We start from the raw sequence: 22876 nt of genomic DNA, 5'->3' as shown, positions 1-22876 counted from the left end.
GTGATATCAAGATCCTATGTGTTTGCCCTGTAAAAGATGTTTAATAGGTAAGTAAATAAACACTAAATTAAACACTGTATATGAGACACCACACTGGGTGCTTGAGTTCCTGTAATAAGCCAGCAGGATATAAACTATGCCAATTTGGCTGTTAAATTGGGGATAATACTACATGCACTGAGGCACAGGCACGTAGAGTTACTCCCTCAAAGTCACACCATCACTGCGGCTCACGCGATGTTTTTGCTCCCTTACACTCTCATCTCCCTTGAGGTTAGTTGAAGCTGTTGGACTAATTTCAGCCATTGGACTACCTCATATATGACATGTGTCACCTCCTAGCTGAGGCAATTAAGAGCCAGCCCTCTCTTCCCCTCCATTCCACCTTCTCTTTTTTGTTCTTTGCCATCTGAAACATATGGCCAAGACAAGGTTAGTAGGAATGCTGTCCAACCTGCACTGCAGTGGCTTCCCACCAGGATACATAAATCTTCACTGAACCTAAACCACTAGAAACTTGAGTTTTGTTATCAGATTATTTCAACTAGTATGGGCTTGGTGTGGCTATCAGACAACTCTTTGTATAATGGGTTTTCCATCTGGGACCTCAGGTCCCCTAAAGGTGAGGGTACCCCAAATACGGTCCAGATGAGGCATGCCTCAGTCCTGCCAAGGGGTGAGCCCAGATAGTGCTAAGCACTAGGTCCGTGAAAAATGAATGACCAGTGCCCTGAGAAACATCTGAAGACATGAAAATTTGAACAGCAGCAGCACAGTGGCTCTTCTCTACAACTTGGGGGTTCATTCCCTGCCAAGTGCCACTTGCTGTTGAGCTCTTCTTTGTCCATCTGAAGGAATGTCTTTCAGCGCGCTTGGGATGAGGGAACTTTGCTTGGAAATGTTTTGCGGGCTGCATTCAGCGACTCGGTGAGATCTTATCCAAGAACATTACTGATGCGCACCTTCTAAGTGATTGACTGCATGATCTCTACTGACTCAGTGAACGGGGGAAGTAGTCTGTGCACACAACGGCATATAGATTTATGTGTCCCACAAAATAACGTAAGATGCATCATCCGACTTGTAGGTAAACCTCAAAAAGACACGACTATTGTTTACATTTTTCTAGGGATACAGAATTGAACAGAATAGTGTAATTGACTTAATAAGAAATAGATAACCGTTCAGATGACCAAATACATATATTTCCCAGGTATATTTGGTCTTCATCCACAGTTCCTGAGAACAGTTCAGAGCCCTAAAGATGAAATGGGTGTCTTGCCCTGTTAATGAGGGACATTCAGATCCCAGCCAAGGGCGGGGCGGGAGGCTCAATCAGCCAGTGGCCAGTGATGTAGTCAATCACCACTATGCAATGAAGCCCTCACAGAACCCCCGAGAAGAGCTTCTCTCACCGCTCCTTCCCGTCCTCCTGCTTCCCTTTTTCGGGGGAACTTCCAAGCTTGGGGAACCAGACTGCTTCCATGTGCCACCGAGCCAGGCCCCAAGCTCCACGAGGATAAAAGCTCCTTTATTTGGAAACTTACCCTACATCTCTTCATCTGGCTATTAACTTATATCCTTTATTAAATTGGTGAACCTAAGTGTTTTCCTGTGTTCTGTGGCCACTCTAGCAAATTAATCAAGCTTGAGGTGGAATTCCTTGGAACCTCCAATCTGTAGCAGGCTGGTCAGAAGCACAGGCAATTGCTCAGGGTTGGTGACTGGCGTCTGGAGTGGGGTGTGGAGGGCAGGCTTGTAGGATGGCGCCCTTAACCTGGGGGAATCTGGTGCTGTCTGGGGCATATAGCTTCACAGTTATGTTCTCAGATACCCTACTTGGTGTTCAAGAATTGCTTGGTGTCTGCATGGGAAGCCCTGCTCCCTCACAGACTCACGCTGCAATCCGGTCCAGGTACTGTAAAGGATTTGGTGTAGAACTCAGTAGTACATGGGAAAGATTTAATATGAGCAAAATGTATTCAAGTAATAATACCACATTAGAATTTTAAAACAGAAGCATCTCAAATGTATTTATTACATACATTTAATAAATACGGTTACAAAAAAAATCTAAGTGACTTACGGATATAAAGAAATTGACTTACGATTATAGAATACATCTTCCAAACACCTATGGCAAAAATTAAGCTTAAGTGAAATGGTGAAACTAAGGAAACTTTTTGTCTCTTCCAGTACTTCTTTCTTTTAAACTCTTATCTTTTCCTTATGTAGAAAATACAAGGATGCACATGGAAATTTTTAATTTCATATTACCTTGGTTATTGGGACTTTCTTAAACTGCTGACTAGAAAAGGTGATAGGAGCATTCCTACACGAGCTATTTCCACTGTTGATTATAGGAAATCAACTCATTTTATAATACTGAATTTATGCTTGTCAATTTTGCTAAACTCTTATATGCAAGTGCTGGTCTGAAACTCTTTTCCTTTCTTCCTTCTTAATGGCTTTAATTGACTGTACAACCTATAGATTTTATTGTTATCTGTGAATAGTATCTTTTCCCAAAATAAAGGGAATAAATTATAAAACACTATTGGTCTGGCACTTTATTTCTACTATAATTTCAAACCATTTGCCAGGCTAAATGGTAATAACATGTCCCCATTCGCGTAAATTTTCCTCAAATGCATCTGTAAGGTCAATGCTCTGCCAATCAAAATCTTAACAGAGATTGACAAGCTGACTTTAAAATGCGTCTGGAGGAGCAAAGAGCTGAGAATAACCAAAATCATTATTATGGCTTTATGATACCTGATAGGGCAAGTCTGCTCGCTTTGAATATACCCTTATCCGTGGTAAACTGTCTTCTTAGACTTAATTTTGAAGAAGAATCAGAATAAACAGTGTAATGCAGGAGCATAGAGACCAGCCACTGATTCATAGCAGAGTCTGAATTTATGGAGGTGTGTTCCACACGGGGAAAAAGCATACACTTTCCAGGAACGGGGGTCAGGACAACTGAGCAATTCACCTGAAACTGACTTTTGTGAGAATATAAATCTATTAATGCAGGTCTTTTCCACATAAAAATATTTGGGCCCAGATCCTTTTGAAAAAGACTTTTACAAAGCCTACAGCTGATAGCTTGTATTTTATTAGTGTCCATTGTCATATGGAAGCTTACTTTTAATAGCAAATTTAATATAAAAGACTATCTTTTCACCTCAAGGCAGGGAAGGATTTCTAAAATCAAGGCCAAGAAACACCAAACCTAAATGAAAAAAAGTTTTTCTTCATGGATTTTTCCAGATTATATATTTTAAAAGATAAAAAAACAAATAGTTTAATAGTAAAATGGACAAGTACCAGCAGGCCATACACAGAAAATTAAAATGTCCAATAAACACTTTCAAAAGCATATTGTTTTCACTAGGAACCAGGGAAATGAAAATGAAAACATTACGTTGCTTGAAGTTAAGATATTGCCAAATAGTATGTTAAAGTTCCTGTTTCTCCACATCTTCACCAACTCTTGGCAGACTGTCACCATTTCTCAACTATTAGGTTTGCAAGTTGCTTTCTGGGATTGCCACTCATACCCCTCTGGCATTCAGCCATTCAGTAACCAATACGCTGTTCTTTTCTTCTGTGCAGAGCCCGTGATTGTACAACCTATAGATTCACTGTCACCTGTGACAGCATGGCCTCTGGGAGATTGTGGGGCCACTTGTGGCCGACAGGTTGAGTGGCAGTGCTGTGCTGCCCCCACCTGTGCAGAGCGTCTCCTCTTGCTCTCTCCCTGCCACAGCGACGGAGAAGCCTCAACGGGTCAGGTGGTGCGGCCACAAGACGGTACCCTGTCAGACCAGGTCCTTCTCAGACTGTGGATGCAGTGTGAGAAACAGCATTTATTTGGTTGACTGGTGAGGGCTGCAAAATAAATGATAACCTCAAAAAGTCACATGTGCAACAAATCTTCTAAAGGTGCAGACCTAGAAGTCCAATTGCTGGGCATTAATACAGTATCTGACACAGAACTGGAGCTCCCTAAATGTGAGTTAGTGAAACCTAGCCTAGCCTACCCTAGACTTAGAGATACATACGTGAATAAAACCCACTTCTTCCTATCGAGAAGCTCAGACAAGCTAGTATTTACAATATAGTGTTTTCCCTTGTCCTGTGCTGTTTAATATGGTGAACACTAGGCATGTATGGCTAATGAACACCTGAAATGTGTCTAGGGTAGCTGAAGAACTGAATTTTTTATTTAACTTAAAAAACTGAAAGTTTTTAACTTTAAGTATAAAATCATCCCACTAAACACATCTTAAGTGTTGTGGTAGGACTACCTCTCATTGTACTGAAAATTTAGCATCAAAATTGAAACATGCTCTAAGTTTAAATACATGCCAGACTTCTGAACTTTATTTTAAAAAGCATGTATGTATGGGAATGTGTTTATACATAAAATACCTCAAATTTTATGTCGATCAAAAATGTGTAAATACCACTTTAGATGTATTGGATCAAGCAAAACAATTTCACTTTTTTACTTCTAAATGTGGCTGCCAGCAAGTTCAGATTCATATATGGCTCACATACTATTTCTACTGGATGGCACTGCCTAGTCTAAGTCCACAGTTCTTAGCACGACATTTCATTCCAACTAATGTGTCTAATACATGTTGGAACCTTAAGCAGGCAATTATGCTGAGCATAGCCTGTGGCAGCGAAAGGTTCTTCCTATTGCAAAGCAACGAACTTTACAGAAGAGGTGGGCTGTGTATTGGGGGGGTGCCGTGGTGCTTCCTGACCAAGCCCTGTCCTGCAATTACTTCACTCATCTTTATGTAAAGCTGATGAATGAAATGTTACTAATCTTTCTCTTTTCCTTAATAATAAAATGTGGATTAGTGACTGGCACTTCCTAGCATTTTGGCCTTGAACGCAGTTTCTGCCCAAGGTCCTGATGTAGTCACAGTACAGCGGCCCCTGGTAGTCCATGCCTCATACAAGCCTCCCTTCGGGCTTCCCCTGCCCTATTTGATCTCTAGTTTCCCCTCAAGAACCAGTCAAAGGCGACAATTTATTAGACTGAATTTAAAGGATTAGAGGATAATGACTCATCCTCGATGATAAATTAATCAAATTGCTGACTTAAGCAACTCACATCTTTTTGTTTTTCCCTCAGGAACTGCCCAGTCATCTCCAGTCTAGTTCTCTTATTTTCCCTCTTTGACTCCTCGGGTACAAGGAATGAGATGGGGGGAGTTAAGCCCCCTCTCCAAATATCCTCATACACTCAAATGTGTGAAATCAGGTGCAAGGGACCAGTTACATTTGGATAAATGGCATCCGCACTGCAACTACACTCGCGTGGCCCAGCAGGACCCTCAGCTGTTGGACACTCTCCACCCAGGGCCCTCTTAGTTGAGGCCAGACATGAAGGGTAGAAGTGCCCACATACGTTCTGTGACGAGGCCACTGACCACAGTAAGAAAACTTTCAGTGCGGCCCAAACCAGCACCTCTCGTGAGTTAAGCCAAAGCACAACAAAAAAGCTGTCTGGCCTCATCTCAGGGTGCACGCGGTCGGCCAGCTGTCCGTCCAATTCAGAGTATGTCCTGGTGGCACTGACGCACCCGCGTCAGGCAGAATGACGACCACGTGATTCAGGAACGTTTACAAGGCAGGCTGTGTAATAAAGGGCTACTGTTTTTAACACCCGAAATCAATGGACAGAGAAAATTTTACGGTTGCTTTATTTAACAAAATTTATGCCAACTTCTATATCTATATACAAATGTGTTTCAAAACCAGAGCAGCCAACACAGAAACTGTTAACACAGGACTTATAATAATGGTTAAAACATGTTACGCAGTATTTTGTTTTCTGCTCATATCGACATATACAGATTCAGAAATCTCAAGGCCAAGCACTCGTCACATCCTCATCGTCTGGGGGGCTTACACAGTATGTCCAAAAGAAGAGGCCGGAGCTTTTGAGGCTTAATGCGTCGTGTTCAGTTTAGCTCAACAAATAGCCCATAACAGGGCTCACAAAATATTCTGGGCTGGGGATAAAAATCTGAGTAAAACAGGATCTATTACAGTGTATTTGAGTTTTTAAAATTTTCACTCTGTCATATTATAAATTTAACAAGATTATCTCATTTCTGATCCCCAAAAGAAAAATTTTCTAAAAATGATTTTATAAGTACTATTAATAAAAATTTAGTGTGGAGAGGGCCTTTAAAATCAAGAGAGTTCAAAAATCCTCACACACTTTTGCCCCTACCCTCTCCAGTTCTGTTAGAAATCATTTTTTGTTTCATGGCATCATCTACCTATGTGTTATTTTCTGAAGTTCTCTATATACGGAAGACAGCCATTGTTTGCTTTCTCATTTTTTTTGACTTTCAGAAGCCCAGATTTCTTAAAAAGAACTGTAGTTCTGAAAATCCCAAAAAGCTTAGCTACATTTTCTACCCCCAAAATTTAGCTCTGTACAAGTTTTAAGCTGAGTTCTAGTTAATACTTGAAAAATAGTTGATGCTGCAAAGTGTAAATATTTTATGTTGACATTTAACACTCTGATCCGATTCATGCTCATCTCTCCTGAAAGGTCATGGTCTAGCCTTTCAGGAAAGATGCTACTAAGCAGTGAGGTATAGGAGAAAAAAATAAAATCAGTATCTTCTCCTGTCAACATCTTAGGAGCCCTGTTTCGTGCCAGAGGGGCACAGATCTGTGAGTAACACTTCAGAATGCTCTCCTTTATGTAATCAAATGGTACACAAAACCCATTTCCCAAGAACACTGACTAGAAATGCACAGGGATGAAATACTGTAACGAAATGGGCTTGCGGTTTTCAACTCCTGTTTGTTCATATACATCAGACCCATCACTTACTGTGCTTTCATTTTCTACAAATGAGAACAGATCGTTATAAAAATGTGCTTCCAAAATAAATTTCTAGAATATAAAACATTATATTTTCCAGCCCACATAATCTCATTATAAAACAGGAAATGAGAAAATTAGCTACTGAAGTTTTCATATGGTAAAAAATATGTATATGTGTACACACATTTATACACATATAAAAAAACCTAAATTTTAAATTTCAGTTAAAAGCTAATCATTTAATTAATGGCTATGTATTGAATTATACACAAGAAATGTTTATTATCTGTAATGCAAAGCAACTACAAAGAATTACAATCCCAACTATCAGAGCATAATCTGAATTTCCCACGTGGAAGAAAAGATCACGAAGTCTCCAGCTGACTTCCCCGCAGAAGTCTCGCTGGTCTTTTTCAGATGTGACAGCGCCGCTTTGACTCACCCACTAGGTTCCTGAAGGGAGGGGCCGTCCTTGAAGGGAGAACACGCAGGCGCCTGGCCGCCCGCGGGCTGTGCCGTTTGTTCTTCATGCGGGGTGGTGGCTGGCTGGCGGGCTGCAGGTGAGGGAGGGCCCAGGTCCCCCCTGAGCTGTACCTGCCGCGCTGCCCGCCTGCCCGCGTGCAGAGGGAGGCCCTCCCCAGTGCACTGAGGTGCTGTCTACACCAGCACCAGGCTCGACAGTGTTGGTATCGAGGGGAGCAGAAGCGTTCTCAGAGCTGCTTCCCGGGAAAGGTGAGCAGGAAGTGGGAAAAGCACGGCTCTGACTAGAGAAATTACAAGCAGACTGTTACTATCAACAAGACCAGGCGTGCGCTCCCGTAATCCTAACAAATATGGTGGGATGTTTCCATTTTGTTGACTTCTCAGTTTCAGTATTTTTTCATGAGGGAAACCTTAAGGGGCCTCAAGGGCACCAAAGGGAAGGGACAGGTGAGTAGGTGGCTTATTCCACAGAGCGGGCTGTTGAAAACTGGCAGAGAGAGAGTGGGGTGTGACCTGGGGCGGGGTCTGGGCCCTAAGGGAAGGGGGGCCTGCAATGAGTTCCCAAGTGAGAACTACACGAAGCCACACTTCCCTCACAGCCGTCCCTGGATCTGTCTCCCAAGCTTTTATATGTTGTGAGAAGCCTGTTCATTCACATTTTAAAAAGGTTACTTACTTTATGTCTGTGGGAATGGTAAGAGCAAACAGGAGACTTCCTTTTAGATACTTTCCCTCTGTGACCATTTTTGCAAAAAGGTACATTCCCTCCCCACCTATCCCAAGTCAAAATATTTAAAAAGCACGCAAAAGCTTGAAAATGTTTTATTCTTTCCCTAACACCTGCTGTTGGACTAGTAAATTCAGGCAAACCCCTGGACTCATTCTTTAGAATGGCCAAAAAGCACAACTCTCTGTGCCACATAGAACACTTTATGAAGACTGCAGTGGGTGAGGGATTTAACAGTGGCCACTTTGTATAACAAAATTTAAGATAACTGACAAAGTAGAATATATAAATCCCATTATGTACCAAATATTCAGTAAATTAATGCAAAAAAAAAAAGGATGTACACACCAAAACATGGGTTTGACTCTTCAGTAGCATTTTGTTATATAAAGATCACTTGTAAAACACTGACCTGGCCTCTCTGAATGGATTACTAAAGATTACCATCTACTCAGAAAATGGGGTGCTAAATAAAGAAAAGTCTCAGCTTCTACTGAAAATGCTTGAAAGTTTCCCTTCACTCAAGCAAAATGCATATACATAAATTTGTGCGCATTATTTCAGGGGCTTCAAGTACCTCCCAAGGTCCACTCATGTGTCTCCGGTTAGGACCCCTGGCTCTCAACATTCCTACAAGGGATCTAAAGAAACTAGTGAACCTTCCATCAGTACAATCTGTTTTTCTCCTACTGAGTCAGTGAGGGAAAAAAACAAAACAACCCAAACCAGAATAACCTAAAAGTAAGAAAACAATTTGCTTCAGAGGCCAATTTTTTACTTATTTGCCCTTCGAAGAAAGAACATCCCAATCTCTGGTTGCTTCTATCAAATGCCGCTGGCCGTGACTCATCCACTCTTCCTGGTCTTCGTAAAGCCGCCCACAAAACCAGCACTTAAATATACACTGTGATGAATCATCCGGCAAGGAGTCCACCACCTGGTAGTTATTTTTATGAACTTTTTTCAGTTTCATTTTCAACATCATTTGCCTTTTTATTTGATTGGCTTCCTCCACATTCTGGTAGGTCAGCCGAACATGATGCCTTCTAATGCCCAACTGACACCTGGTCCTCTCTGATAAGACAACTTTGAGGACATTGCCTTTGTACTTGTTTATTACCTTCATCACATTGGTCACCTCTGGTGAGTCAACATCTGGATGGTTTAACACAATGACAGGCTGGTTCCGGCGCGGGCATTTAATCAACTGGTCTGGTTTAGCTGCTATCAGTCGAAGTTGTCTTGCAACCTGAAAGATTGAAGGATCCTTGAAACAGCGGCTGGGATCAGCCAAAAGTCTACTTTTCTTCTTGGACGAATTTACTTGCTTGGTTCTGGTTTTACTTATAGGAAGACTTGTGGAAAGCATTTTCCGTTGCTTACTCAGTTCACTGCTTCCTTGTGGTCCGTGCAAGGGGCCAGTTTTTTTAGGCATGGTGCTCCAAATAGCACTCTCTTTTCTTGGTTTAGGCTGAAGAGATGTATCAAGATTTTGGGACATGTCTATTGGCCCATATTCACATGTCAAGGGCTGTAAGTCTGACTCTGTCTGCTTTGTTGAGCAGAATGGAATGGGTTTTATTAACTGTGTCTCACTGCAAGGTATGTTGACAGGTGCTTCGCATGTAGCTTCTATAATGTGTGCATCCTCAGAGGAATTAAGAACCCTCAACACAGCCCCTTTGGGGATCAATACTGGAGTAGCAGCATGAGCCTTCCCGGTCACTCTGCTTTCAGTTTCCCCGCTGCTGCCTTCTACAAACTGGGGATACGTTTGCTGACGAGCAAGCTGTCCGTTACCGCCCCCATCACCGTGAGGTTTCTGGAGCGCGCCCCTGGAATAGCCAGTGCCAGTAAATGACACACTGATTTCTTGAATACCTTCAGGGGTAGCTTTCGAAGTTACCTTCGATGTCTGCCCTGCACAACGACGATGTGCATTACTTGCAGCCAAAGATGAAGGCTTGCCACAGGATTCAATTAGCTGAGCTATCTTTCTACGCAAGAGTTCAATTGACTTTATTTTAGATGTTGAACTATTCCACTTAACCCCCTCAGGGACATTTTCAGATCCAGAGCTCAGAGAAAATACTGATGAGATGACTGGGCCTTCGAAAGAGTCATTAGTCCTGTCAGAATTCTTTAATTCCACAGGTTTATCTGCAGGCTGCTGAGGTCTGATTCTATCTTCTCCTGTAAAATTGATGTGTAAATACTCATTTTTGTGTTGAGAAGAAACGTGGCCTCTATGTGAAATGGCCTTGCGTTCCTCTGCCTGGTTGTCTTTCAGCCTTCTATTAGACGGAACCATTTTTACAGGAATACTGATTTCATTTCTAGATTCCACATCATTTTTACTAACAGGCAATAAGCCCTTTTCTCCAGAGAAGGAAATGGTTGCAGGTGATGCAGCAAGAGGAAATAACTGCTGTGAGTCACTGTGTAAATTTCTTCCATGTTCAGTAAAAGGAACAGCAGCTTTATATGGAAAAGGGTTAGATGCAGTTCCAAGACCACAGAAAATGCTGTTTTTTACTACAGATGATGGAGAATGACCTTTTAAGGCAACAGAAGGAAAAGCAGTTCTATGTGTATATATATTACTTTTTTTTTGCCAATCTGCAACTGTATTAAAGTTGAGAAGGGATTCCCCACCATTGTGTAAACTAGAATTTGACTTGAAAAAATCATAAGGCCTTACCCATTTCACATTTTGAAGTTGTTTCTGAATTGATGATTGAAGATTCCCAATGCCTGCGAACTTTCCAACATTCCCTTCAATCATTAGTGATTTTGTTTGTTCTGCAGAAACCATGTGTCCGTGTTCCTTTGAACCCTTCTCCTTAGTTATATACTCAGAATTGCCCCCATCACCCCCACCAGCTTCAAGGCAATTATTTTCCTCAAGGGGAAACAGTTTCAGAACAAGCTGCTGGGTTCCATTGACAACCTTCACATCTATCAGCTGGGCTAAACAGTTTGCTGGGACCACTAATTCTGCAGGCGCCACGACTGTTAGCGGCATTCCTGGCTGCACAGGCTCTTTTGCAGGGGATAATACTTCCACCTCCACACTTTTGTTCTCAAACAGACTGACTTCATTTGGCTCCAACAGGGTCACTTTATTTGGAATACACACCACATCCTTCTGGTATTCCTTTGATTCAGGTAACAACATAATATTGTGCATTTTGTCTTTATCTGTCAGGAGGGAGAACCTTGAAAGTTGATCTGATAACTTGTTTTGAAATGTAGTCCTTGGATGGGAAGCTTTTAAAAGCTCTGCATTTTGTTTTGATGTGCTGATTCTTTTTGGCTCCAGCTTGGCCACAGTTTTGGGGGGCCGCTTTCCACCAGCCCTCTCGTGTACTCTTTTCCTGTGTTTGACAATATAATCATTTCTAATAGCACCATAGTCACAATACTCACATTGATAAGGGAATATGCCTGTATGTTTCACCAAGTGCCTCTGAAACTCCCCTTTCGTGTAGGAAATGTAGCTGCAGTGAGAACAGATGAATTTAATCTCTTCATGTTGAAGTGTGTGCTTCCTGTATTGCAAAGGATCCTTGGTGGAAAATCGACATTTATCACAATAGTATTTGCCTGGTTTAAAGTTCCTTACCTTAAATTTGTTACTGACAGAACTTGAGATGGTTTCAGTTTTATTTCCTACATGAACAGCACTGGGATTACTGTTCACAAAATGAAGATGGGGTGGAGCAACACCAAGGCTGCATTTAAAGCAAACATATTTGTCTTCCTTTTGGCTTTGTCCAGCACCCTCTTTCAAATCTTGAAGAGGGATTTTGTGAACACTTTTGCACTTCACACATGTAGCAATGGTCATCATGGCAGCCTCTGCCTCTGAGCCTTGATACAAAAGGCTCTGAGCTTCCTGTCTGTCTGGTCGAGTCACTCTGTCAGCAATAGGCTGTTTGGGCGACATGGTCAGGGAAATGTGTCTGTCATTCACTTGCGTAGTATATAACTGCTGTCCGATATCCTTCATCTTCTTTATTTGCATTTCCAGAAAATGTCCACTGAAATCCAGAAAAGACTTGATATGATAAAACCGTTAGGCAGCATCCTTCAATATGTTCTGTGATTGGCAGGGAAGCAGCCACTTCCTGGGAGCATACTTATCTTTTTGACATATGACCACAGTAGGCACACGATCCAAAATAGGATTGCTTCCAATTCTCTGCTACTGCAGGTTAACACTAGAAGAGGAAAAAGAGAAAGAATAAAGCTGATTAATATTTGTACTTCAGGTACAGTACGCTACTTCCAAACATACCCTACATTTCAATCATGTTGGGAATTCTATGCTAAATCTTAACATATGATCTTTGACACATGTTCATAATAATATAGAATACAACAGAGCTGGCAAATAACAAATTCAGCCCCCTAAAACTCATCACTTTGACCAACCATAAACACAGATATGCCAGGAACAAGGAAATCATTATAGTCATTCAGTATAGCCACTGATGAGTGAAAGCTGTTTTTTCAGCATCACTGAGAGCATCTTAGCAATGTCACAGGTAAATTCCTATTAGCCTAAAACCTTATACAGGCTGGCATTTCAGTTTTTAAACACATTACCAAGCAGAGCCAGAACTTCGGTTCAGGTGTCCAGTTGTTTCTATATTAGGGGCAGTTAACAGTGTGGGTCCCCACTCTCTCTCATGCACTGTTTGCTTTCACAAGTAGTAAGAGTCAACGATACACTGACCATATTCAGTAGCCAAGTACATTTTCCTTCAACTTCTTACTGAGCATTTCTCCAGTGCCAGGCACTGCTCTCGGGGCTACAGGGCTGTGACCAACAGCAAGTTAGGGTACAGAGAAAGGAAACGGTGACCTAGTGGTTTGTCAGATGGTGGAGGTAACTGGGGAGAACAGACCATAAAGCAGGGCAAGGGGGACAGGGGGCAGCTATGTGCTGAGGCTGCAGGGCTGGGACATGGAGGCGTGGGGTCAGGAAAGGCCTCGCGATGTGCTGACAGTGAGAGCCTGGGGCAGCCAGGCAGCAAGCACAGTGGCTGGCAGGAAGTAGGGTGTTTCAGGTGGAGAAGGCAAAGTTCTGTGGAAAGTGGACCCAGAACATGTGAAGAACAGCAGGAAGGCTGAGACTGGAGCACAGTTAGCAAGGAGGGGAGGTGGGAGGAAGAACAGTTGATATGGTCAGAGGGAACTGGGGACCTGTGACATACTATCATAGGATGTGGCTTTTCCTGTACATGAGAAAGAGAACCCAGGGGACTGGAGCAGTGACATGCTGATCTGATTTTTACTTCAATGACAGGAGGCTGTTAGGGTAAAGTGATGGCAGTAGAGAGGCTGAGGTGCAAGACTGAAGGTGGCTGGACAGTGGCAGCAGAGATGCCGATGTTTTCTAGAGTATATACATGTGTGAACAGTGACTAATTTTTATATAAAAAAGTTATCTTAAAATACATTTTTATCAAGAATACACATAACTAGGAGCCAAACAAAAGCCATTCTAGCTTGGAATCTGCTAAGCCTTTCTCTTATGACCTAAAAAAAAACCACTTTAAACCTTTTGAGCTTCAATGTTTTCACCTGGCAATTAGAATTAAGGACACTTATCCAACCTCTTTCCACAGTGTTGCCAGGATGACTGGAACACTAATGCATGTAAGAATACTTCTGAAATTTTAAAATGTTTCCCTAAGTGTCAGGAGACACACAGAGGCACTCAGTATTTGTTCAGGGATGGGAAGCAACAGGAGAGAAAATCAGCTTCCTTCTGTTTCACTGCTAACAGGCCAAGAGCCATACAAAGTAAGTCTGAAAGGCTGACTGGAGGAGCAGGCCTCACTGTGGAGTCAAGAGTAACAATGACTGCATATTGAATCCAGTATAAAATCTGCCCTTTCAGAGCATTTTTGGAAAGCACCATATTTGATAATAAGCTTTCTCTCTTGATGCAGCATTACCTCCCCTATTTTCCTTTTGCCAAAGGCAGCTGCCTCCTCTCAAAAGCAACTCCCAGCATGCAGTACAGCCCTGGTGGCATCCAGGGATTCAATCAGCCTTGCCCTGAGTGTGTGTGTAATGGAATACTCAGCTGTCTCAAGTGGGCAGAGGCCTGTGGGGTTGCAAGGTGCCATCTATTCCCTCCGTGTTCAAACATATACCTATGCAAGGGGACTGTGAACAGGACAGACATGAATACCTCAAACTGGCAAACTGATCAGCCTGGGCAAAGCCGAGGGCTTTTCACCTTCCACCGCACTCCTGGTACATACTACATACAGCAGGCAGAACTTTCAGAGGCGTCTCTAGGTGGAAGCTGACGCACACTTTATTCTCCAAATTTGTAAACTGGCTTTAGTGAAGGGAGGCAGGAGTGACACCCAGAACCTCTACTAGTCAATCAAGTGACTTCAGGCAACCTAGTCATTTGCATTTGTTAACTCATAGGTTCATCTATGCTCATCTAGATGATTCCTAAGAACAGTCTCACATGGCTAATCCCTGAAATCAGACTTCATTGTCTAAGAATGCCATTACTGTCAACATATTCACATTGGCATCTTCATCCTGTTACAATAGAAGCTGTTAAAACAATGGCTGTACCCAGACCCTAAGGAACCCACTGGCCCAAAGAATGCAGAGGCTGAAAAGGGGCTTTAAAGGGGGAACTTCCCCAATTCTGGAGAAGCCTCAGATTCATGGCTAAAACAAACATTCCTGGGCTGTACCCCAAAGCTAATGATTCTAAATCTCAAGGGGGTGGGGGTGTTGGAAGGGAAGAGACATTTGTGGTTCCTAAAAGCACTCCATGTAATTCACAAGTAGAAATCACTGCTTGAAACTTCCAGCAAAATTTAAATCCTTTAAACAGCTTCACCAGTTATCTAGTTAGTTGATGGTCTAATGCTGACATAAACAAAACTCCTTCCCTCTTTAGGCAGCTAATTTTTTCACATAGTTTCGTCATGAATTTACCCTTAAATGCAACTGAAACCAGCCGCCATGTAACTTTCATGTAACTTTCTTGTATCCTGACCGGGGCTAGGAAACAACTTAATCCTTGATGCACGTTATTAATCTGCACATCTCTTCTCTCACCTGTTCTTGGTTCTCAATTCTGTTCAAAAGATTAGCATACCAGTCATATGTATGTCTTTCATCCACCAGTCTCATAATCCTACTAGTTAAGAGAAAAAGATGGAGGGAAAGGAGAGAGAAGAAAGATGAGGAGGAGGGAAAAAGAGGGAAGGAAAGAAAAGAAAGTAACTTACTTGTCTGGTACAGCCTTCTTACCAATTTAACATAAACCTTACATAGCAATCCTAACAAGTTTTCAAATGAACCATGTGATGAGATGCTTCTGTCTGGAGCATCACCCAAGTCAGGATTCCAATTGTGCGTGTTCAGCTTTCTAGCACCTCTCCCAGCCTCTGAGACTCTTCAAATATTACATAAGGCAGTTTTGCCACTTTCTCTACAGTTCCTTTTAAAACTTGGGAGGTGTCATTCCTCCTAAAACTGGAGACTTAAAATCTAAGATAGACTGGATATAAGGTCATGTACATTAGCAAAAGGTAGAGCACATCCTGATGGAGAAAGTCCCTAGAAAATTAACCAAGCCAGCTATGCTGACTAAGGAACGCAGTGTCCTCTTGAAGATGCTTCCACAAAGCAGCCCGGCAGTTATTCTGAATTAAGAATCCACAGGCGCAACGGCCAACAGGAAACGTGAAGCTGTGGTCAGCAAACACAGTTTAATGGGGAGGCTATCAAGGACATGACTGACTGTCCCGTCTGAAAGCTTCTTGGCTTCTAAACCATTCTCAAGATAATGCAATGTTTCTACACTGGCGCTTCCTTCAGTGCAGGTGACAAAGATGTCAAGCTTCTTCAAAACAAGCAAAGTTCCCTCTGGCCTTTAGTTTGTGTGGCTAGTTTTGTGGGGGAAAAGGTTCTCAGATATAACACCTTGAGACAGAGGTGAGTGGACACAGTGGCCTGGAAGAATTAAGATGGCTTTGATGTTGCTATTTACCCACAGCCACTCCTGAGGCTGCAGCAGGCACCTGAGTAACAGGCTCCCAAGCCCCCAGAGCACTCCACACAAGTTTCTACCCAGCTCATACTCTGGTACAACCACCTGTGAAGCTGGGTCATCCTGGTAAATTATTGCCCAATGGGCCGACGACCACGGATTATATACAACACTATCAAGGGCCATGTGTGAGCCTGATGCTGACACGGACTCAATAAATCACTATAACCACCGGTATCAGTGTTCACCTGCTTGCAAACTTACAACACCTCTGTTATAAAACCTCCACATTTGGCCTCCTAGAACTAGAAACATTTTTTTTTAAAGATAGGGTCTCAAAACCCATAAAATACTTTGCTCCAGTCCCCTGGGTTCTCTTTCTCATGTACAGGAAAAGCCACATCCTATGATAGTATGTCACAGTATGTCCAACTTTGGACACAATACATACAAGGGTCATTGAATATTAAGCTGTTTTTCGACAGCGCAGTGAGCTCTGTGGTGCAGACCTACCTACAGCACCAACCAGAGGGCCACACGCCGCAGAGCAGCAGCCCCGCGCGCCACTCACAGGCTTCTCCACACTAAGTCTTGTCTTACAGGGAAAAGGCCCAAGTGCCGGATTTGCTGCTGGCGGGTTCCCTTTTGACGTGGGGCTCACTTGCCCTGGTTTCTTAAAGACTCATTATGGGGGCATGCGGAGAAAAATCCTGAGTTTGTTAGGGACCAGTTTGGTGTCACTGGGGGCTACGAACACCGTGATGGTTGTGTAAGTTCTTACTAATAAGGAAGCATCTGACTTCTAATTACCGGAAATGTCAAATGCTCCACAGAATTACAAGAGAAACAAGCAGTAAATTAATGTTTAAAGCTACAGAGTCTGGAATCAGATCACAGGATTTAAAATCCCAGAGCCATCATTTCTAGGTGTGTGGCCTGGGGCAAACTGTCCAAATCCACGTCTGTAAAACAAAAAACAGTAACAGTACCTATCTCACAGAGCTGTCACGAAGAGTGATTGTGATAATGTGAATAAAGAGCTTAGATAAGTTGCTCATGCATCATAAGCTGTTAAAAATATTTTTCTTCTTTAATGAAAAAAATAGAATGACACCAATCACTAATAGTCAGAGGGTAAAATATAGGCTTGCTGGCAATTGCTTTTTCAGAATATATACTGAATCTCACTTTATAATTATTTATAAACTTAATTGTAGTTGCTTGGTTGTACAGCATAACAGATACTGGCCTCTGGGGCAAATCGATCCACCTAGCCTTGCAGCCAAGGGGCTAACAGGTACTTATAGTCACGATGGAAAAGATGTTTTCACTACAAGAGTCCTCATCACATCTTCAGTTTGTATGTAAGCTAGTTACTGAACCACCTTTCCCTCTCCAAGCCCAGCTGAACTGTGAAATATCCCCGTGTTTCCATGCAAGATGTTAACCTTAAAAGTAGCTAGCCAATTACATCACATGCGTTTTTGTTCACGAGAGATGCCTATGAAAAGTATCAGTTGACTGATAGCTTCCTAAATGTGTTTCTCCATCCAAAGGATGCACTTTCCAGAAATCCTTTCATTGCGGCTTCTACATCCATTGCTGGGGCAGGGATGTAGCAGCTATTCCCGTGAAGAGAGGAGCACAGGTGGAAGGTTTCCAGTTCGAGCTCTGACTCTGTCCTGTATTTGCTGGTCCTTTGGCACATGATTTCCCTCTATTCAGCATCAGGCAAGGAAACAGGCTTCATCATCACCAAACTTAAAGGGTAATTAGAAGCAAACTAATGTATGCAAGGCACTCAGGCTAGTGGCACAGGTGCTCAGAAATTTAATCTGTTCCTTTTGTCTATTTTGCCACAGCAAAGGCTAAATTAGCTAACAATTTCCAGTGAACAAAATTTTAAAACGTTCTACTCCAAAGTGCCCAGCAGACAACAATGTGGACAAGTAATACCTGATCAGAGAAAAAAATCCAACGTAATGTGGACTGCTAACATTTCCCAAGTAGGATGGTATTTAGGATGAAATTGTTGCATCACTCAGCAAGAATTTTTTCATACCATTAAAAAGAATCAGAATTTAACTGAATGAGGAAATAGACGTCTGAACAAGGAAGAACATCATTTGTTTTCTTTTTGCCAAACTACTTTGCATTTGAAATAACTGAATTGCAAACTGACGGCCATCTTGATGACAAAAAAGACTTCCAAATGCTGCTGAGTAATGTACCACCTTTGGAATCCAATATTTCCTTATGAAATCAAGTCTATCACTTAGGCCAAGAACAGGGCAAGAAAGCTGAACAAGAGCCCCTGTGCTAGTTCTTCTGCTTTCCAGATGAGAAGAGTAAAGAGTGGAAGGAGCAGTAACTTTGGTTATTGAGAACCGGGTTCAAAATCTAGGTCTCTGACCTGACAGCTGCGCGATTGTGGACTTATTAACTCCAAGGGCCTGAGTGTTCTCACTTGTTAAATGGGAATAATGCCTAATTTACAGGGCTGATGGGAGGAAAAGGTATATGCAGAGAGCCAGGTAACCTTACGTTTGGTGAACACTACCTGTGCTATCAGGAAATAAGTCAGTGTGTATTTGTAAGGCTCCTTCGTAAGGAGAATCCAGTAATCTCCAAAGCAGCACAAACTCTCAGCTCAAGTATGAGTCTGAGGAGATAACCGTCTTTGGCAGCAGGAGCTTCTCAGTTGGCTGCAGGCAAGAATCTTCTCCCCGACTGCCTGTCTACAAAGGAGTTATTTTGGGATGACTTGAGCACATCTACTGAGACTTCATCAGAAGACAAAGGAAGAAGGTATTACCTATGCCTCCACAGTTTAAAAGAGAAAGACTTTCAAAAGAAAGATATGACAGGTGTTAGAGTTTTGTCTAAAACTTACAGTTCTGTATGTGGAAAAATAAAGGGGCAAATATGCTTTTGTTAGTATCACACACACAAAAAACAAGGTAAAACCAAGGTAGTACAGGCAATATTACAAAATTCTGTTAATAAATGCAGTGACTTCAGATTGATAAAAATCAACATATTTTTTATATCCACCCCTTTTCTTTTGGTCCTAAAAAGAAACCAAATTTTGTATAAGAAATGGACTGAAGGTTTAATAAAAAGTACAGTCAAACAGAGGAAGTATCTCCTACTGCACCAGTGGTCCTCTGGCTGCATTAGGGTGACCAACTTGTAATATGCCCAGGATGTTAAACTTATTTTTTAAAAAGGTCCCTGGGATGGCTGGTCACTGTACTGCACACCAGAATTATCTGCAGAACTTTAAAGAGTGATGCTGGGCGCCACTGTGTGTGGGGGTTGGGGGTGAGGAGGGAGGCTTTGAGAGTTATAAAAGTTTCCCAGGTGCAAAGGCTACTTCGCCATAATGGCAAAACAGACAAAAGAAACAGATAACATTCCCAGCCAAGGTTGAGAATTATCACCTGACATTACAGGTGCAGAGAAGTGTGTGGGAATGACAAGAACAGTATTAACACCCTGTGTCATCTTTTATATACCCAGGCCACCCATAGGTGGCTGGCGGTGGGAGCAAGGCCACCACCTTGGACTGTAATGGGGTGGTTAAGCAGGTAGACCCTGGTTAACCATTTGACCTTGGAAACATCATCAATGATGCTCTCTATAGTGTGCAATGACAGTAAATACTTTGCAGATTCTTAGAAATTTAAATGTTTCTGGCACAGTGCCCAGCATGGTGAATTAGAGCGAATACAAACAGAACTGTTTTACCCTCATCCCTGGCACAGGATGCTGTCTTTAAGGGGTAAAACAGGAGATGAGAGAAATAGTAAATGGGCAGATTCAGTAAAGCAGCAAATGCTACACCAACATTCTGATCAGGACGCTCTCAGTGCTGCCTGTGCTGGTCAGTCCTGGAGTACCATGACCCACCAGGTGAAGGGTGTCTGCAGAAGCAGACTCATACGTTACCTTGACACTACTCAAAGTACACCTTCAATTGTCTGCTGCTTCTAAGACAATAGATCTGGAGAAGCCGTGTGGCTTTTCTAAGGTCCCAGAGCTGGTCAGCGTCTCATCTTCATTCTGTTTTCTGCTTCTCCGCTGGGAAGGGAGTGATCCAAAGTCCCAGCACCTGCTGACACCCGGGCACTGTTCTCACTTCTGGCTTGGGGCCATGGAGCTGCAGATGTCAGTCAAAAGTACGCAGAGTCCACGGGCTCTTCCTTCTCTTCTTCGGCACCGAGTTCCACCCCGTCACACGGCGTCAAGCCCCGGTCTGGCTTCTACACTCAGGAGCCTGGGAGGCCACATAGCACCACACGAAACACACTGCAACAGAAGCCAGACACTCGGGTTTAAGTCCTCGGCCTGGGCAGCCCTGCTTTCTCCAGGAACTTTTCTTCTGGAAAATAAAGGGAATGAGTCCCAAAAGTGCTTCTCAAACAGAGGTGCGGGGCAAAGTCACTAGGCAGCTTAAAAAAAAAAGGCTTCCTAGGACTCAGGTGACCTCATGGATCAGACTGCCTTCTTCCTGGGGTGGCCTCAGGCATGTGATGGAAAATTCTCAGTAATTCTGATGCTGCCTCAATCTCCCACACCATGAGGACAATGTCTGATTAGATGGTCTCTAGCCCTTCCACTCCAAGGACGCATCCTGGAAATTGCAGTTGGCTGAGTTTGTGTAATAGTTTGTGAATAAAGAAAACAGTCTATGCCAGGCAGCTTGGGAACAATCAACACCGGGAAACCTCACTGGTGAGAACCTTGTTTGTCACAGCAAACCACACAGGGGCTTGGGCACAGAAGGCACTCAGTAGTGACTGGTTGAATGAATGGGTGAGTGAATGAAAGAAATGTCAGCGTTCATGGCAACAATTATAAAAATGCTCTTTGTTCTTCCTCTTGCCCCAAAACTTGTCTAGATTCCCTTATCTAAAGGCAAAAAGGCCAGAAGTAGATGTGTCGCTTTTTCTAAATGCCACTTAATTTTTAAAAATCTTCATTAGCTTCGCAGAACACATCAAGGAGGCAGAATAAATGAAATAATGTCCTGTTTTCAAAATGCATTTGCAATAAATGCTATCAGCGTAACCAAAATTGGAATCATGCAAAATTATTTTTCAAGGCTCTATTACATCCAAGATTTTTAAAGAAGTTCAAAAAATGCATCCTACGTTAAACATAACATCTGTATCATACAACTAAAAAAAACCAAACATTCTAACTGCATTTTTAGAGACTATAGGATACCGGTTTCTAAACAACCGTTTGCTAGGGTTCCAGAGAGCCCTTGGCCGGTATCTCCTGCTATGTACACACATTGCAGCTGGGTTGAACTTTGCATATGTGATTCAGAGATAAAGAGAGACATTCCTATTCTCTCTCTGCTCTTCTACAGGCAAGTACCGCAAGCTCCTGGAGACCTCGGTCTGTCTTACTCTTTGTGACTTCAATTCTAAATTTAAGAGAGGACGTTTAAGGGTTCTAACGCAGCATTACAGTTTAACTGTGTAGACTTTTAAAGCAGGATAAAGGGCTGAGTAGTTCACATATTTTTTAATGTGAGGTTGGTAAATTGTTCATTTTAAAGTCAGGGGTATTTTAATGGGATAGATTAAGTACCCAACGTAAATGGACACTGAAGTGTTTCCTTTCATTCTCTCCTTTGACTTTCCCCTTCCGGTTAAGAAATGTCCATTCTTTTGCACCCTGCGTCGTTTCCTGGCCTTAAAGTGCCCAACAACCCTAAGACAAGATAAAAAGGACACTGGGAAGGGAGGTTCCAGAGTGCCAAAAGGCCCTGGCACAAGGCAACCCTCTACTAACTCTCCTCCCCTTGCCGCTCGCTCTCCAGCAAAAGATGCGCAGGCCCAGCCCTGGGCACACACCCGAAACTCCCAAGGAAAGACGATGCCAGTCTGGTTTTCAAGTTTATTGTTGGCACGCTCACACCGACGGTGCACGTTATTCCAGGCGAGTCCACGTCTAACGGCGCGGGGGCTACGCGGGTACAAAGGGCCCACAGCTGCGTCCCGCGGGGGCGCCCGGGCCTGCGCCCCGCGGGGCTCTTCTACCGCTGGAAACCGAACCACGTCAACGCTCGCCGCCGAGGCCCGCAGGAGGCTTTAAAAATGGCCTCCTGACGACACTTCCTGCTCGGGCGACCGGTAGACTTTCTCCGGGAGCCGCATCGTTTAAGACGCTGGGGGCGTGGGGGGAGGGGGCGGGCAGGCCGGGCCCGCGCCCCACACGCAGCCCGCGCGGCAGGGCGCCGCCGCCGAGGTCGCCACCCGGCCCGCCCGGGACAAGCCTGAGGGGCCGCGGCGGCGACACAAAGACCCGCCCCGCCGCCCCGGCCCCGCGTCCGTGCTCGCCCGCACCCAGCCCGCCGCCCGGCCCGGCCCGCCCCGCACCCAGTCCGGGCCTCCTCGCCGCCACGCCGGCCGGGGAGCGGGCACGCGGCGCTGCGGGCAGCCCGCCCCGCCCGCCCCGTCCGGCCTCGCCAGGCCCCGTCAGGGCCCGCGCCGCGCCCTGCCCGCGGCACCCCGCGGCGCCCGGCCCGCCAGCCCGGCGCACGCGGCCCGCAGCCCTCGCCCTTCCCTCGGCCACTCACCCGGCCGGCGGGTCCGGTCCCGGGAAGGGGCGTCTACACCGCCGGCCGCAGGCCGCTGCCGCCGCGCCCGCGGTAGGTCCCTACTCGGGGGCGGAGCCGGGGCCGACGCCGCGCCTGCGCAGTGCGGCGCGGACGCTCGGCTGCAGCGCTGCGGTG

General features: G+C 44.0%; 1 protein-coding gene across 3 annotated transcripts; it reads right to left on the bottom strand.

Annotated features, from left to right (window-relative positions):
- Positions 1–5709: 5709 nt before the first annotated feature.
- Positions 5710–22848, bottom strand: ZNF518B (zinc finger protein 518B). 3 transcript variants are annotated; one of them, XM_073237836.1, is made up of 3 exons: positions 22721–22821; positions 20077–20509; positions 5710–12304 (listed from the first exon to the last, which is right to left on the bottom strand). In XM_073237836.1, the coding sequence occupies exon 3, from the start codon at positions 12106–12108 to the stop codon at positions 8860–8862; it is 3249 nt and encodes a 1082-aa protein (XP_073093937.1). In that variant the 5' UTR covers positions 12109–12304; positions 20077–20509; positions 22721–22821; the 3' UTR covers positions 5710–8859. The 3 variants fall into 3 exon arrangements, with proteins under 3 accessions (XP_073093937.1, XP_073093938.1, XP_073093936.1); XM_073237837.1 differs by having other exon boundaries at positions 20077–20436; positions 22721–22820; XM_073237835.1 differs by lacking the exon at positions 20077–20509 and having other exon boundaries at positions 22721–22848.
- Positions 22849–22876: the final 28 nt, after the last annotated feature.

Source organism: Manis javanica, chromosome 5, assembly GCF_040802235.1.
Source record: "Manis javanica isolate MJ-LG chromosome 5, MJ_LKY, whole genome shotgun sequence".
NCBI classification, from domain to species: domain Eukaryota; kingdom Metazoa; phylum Chordata; class Mammalia; order Pholidota; family Manidae; genus Manis; species Manis javanica.
The sequence above is the reverse complement of the archived record's forward strand: the minus strand, read 5'-3'. Positions and strand labels throughout refer to the sequence as shown.

Bases quoted from the DNA above. Each gene is read 5' to 3' on its own strand.
- ZNF518B (XM_073237835.1), bottom strand. From the start codon at position 12,108: ATGCAAATAAAGAAGATGAAGGATATCGGACAGCAGTTATATACTACG.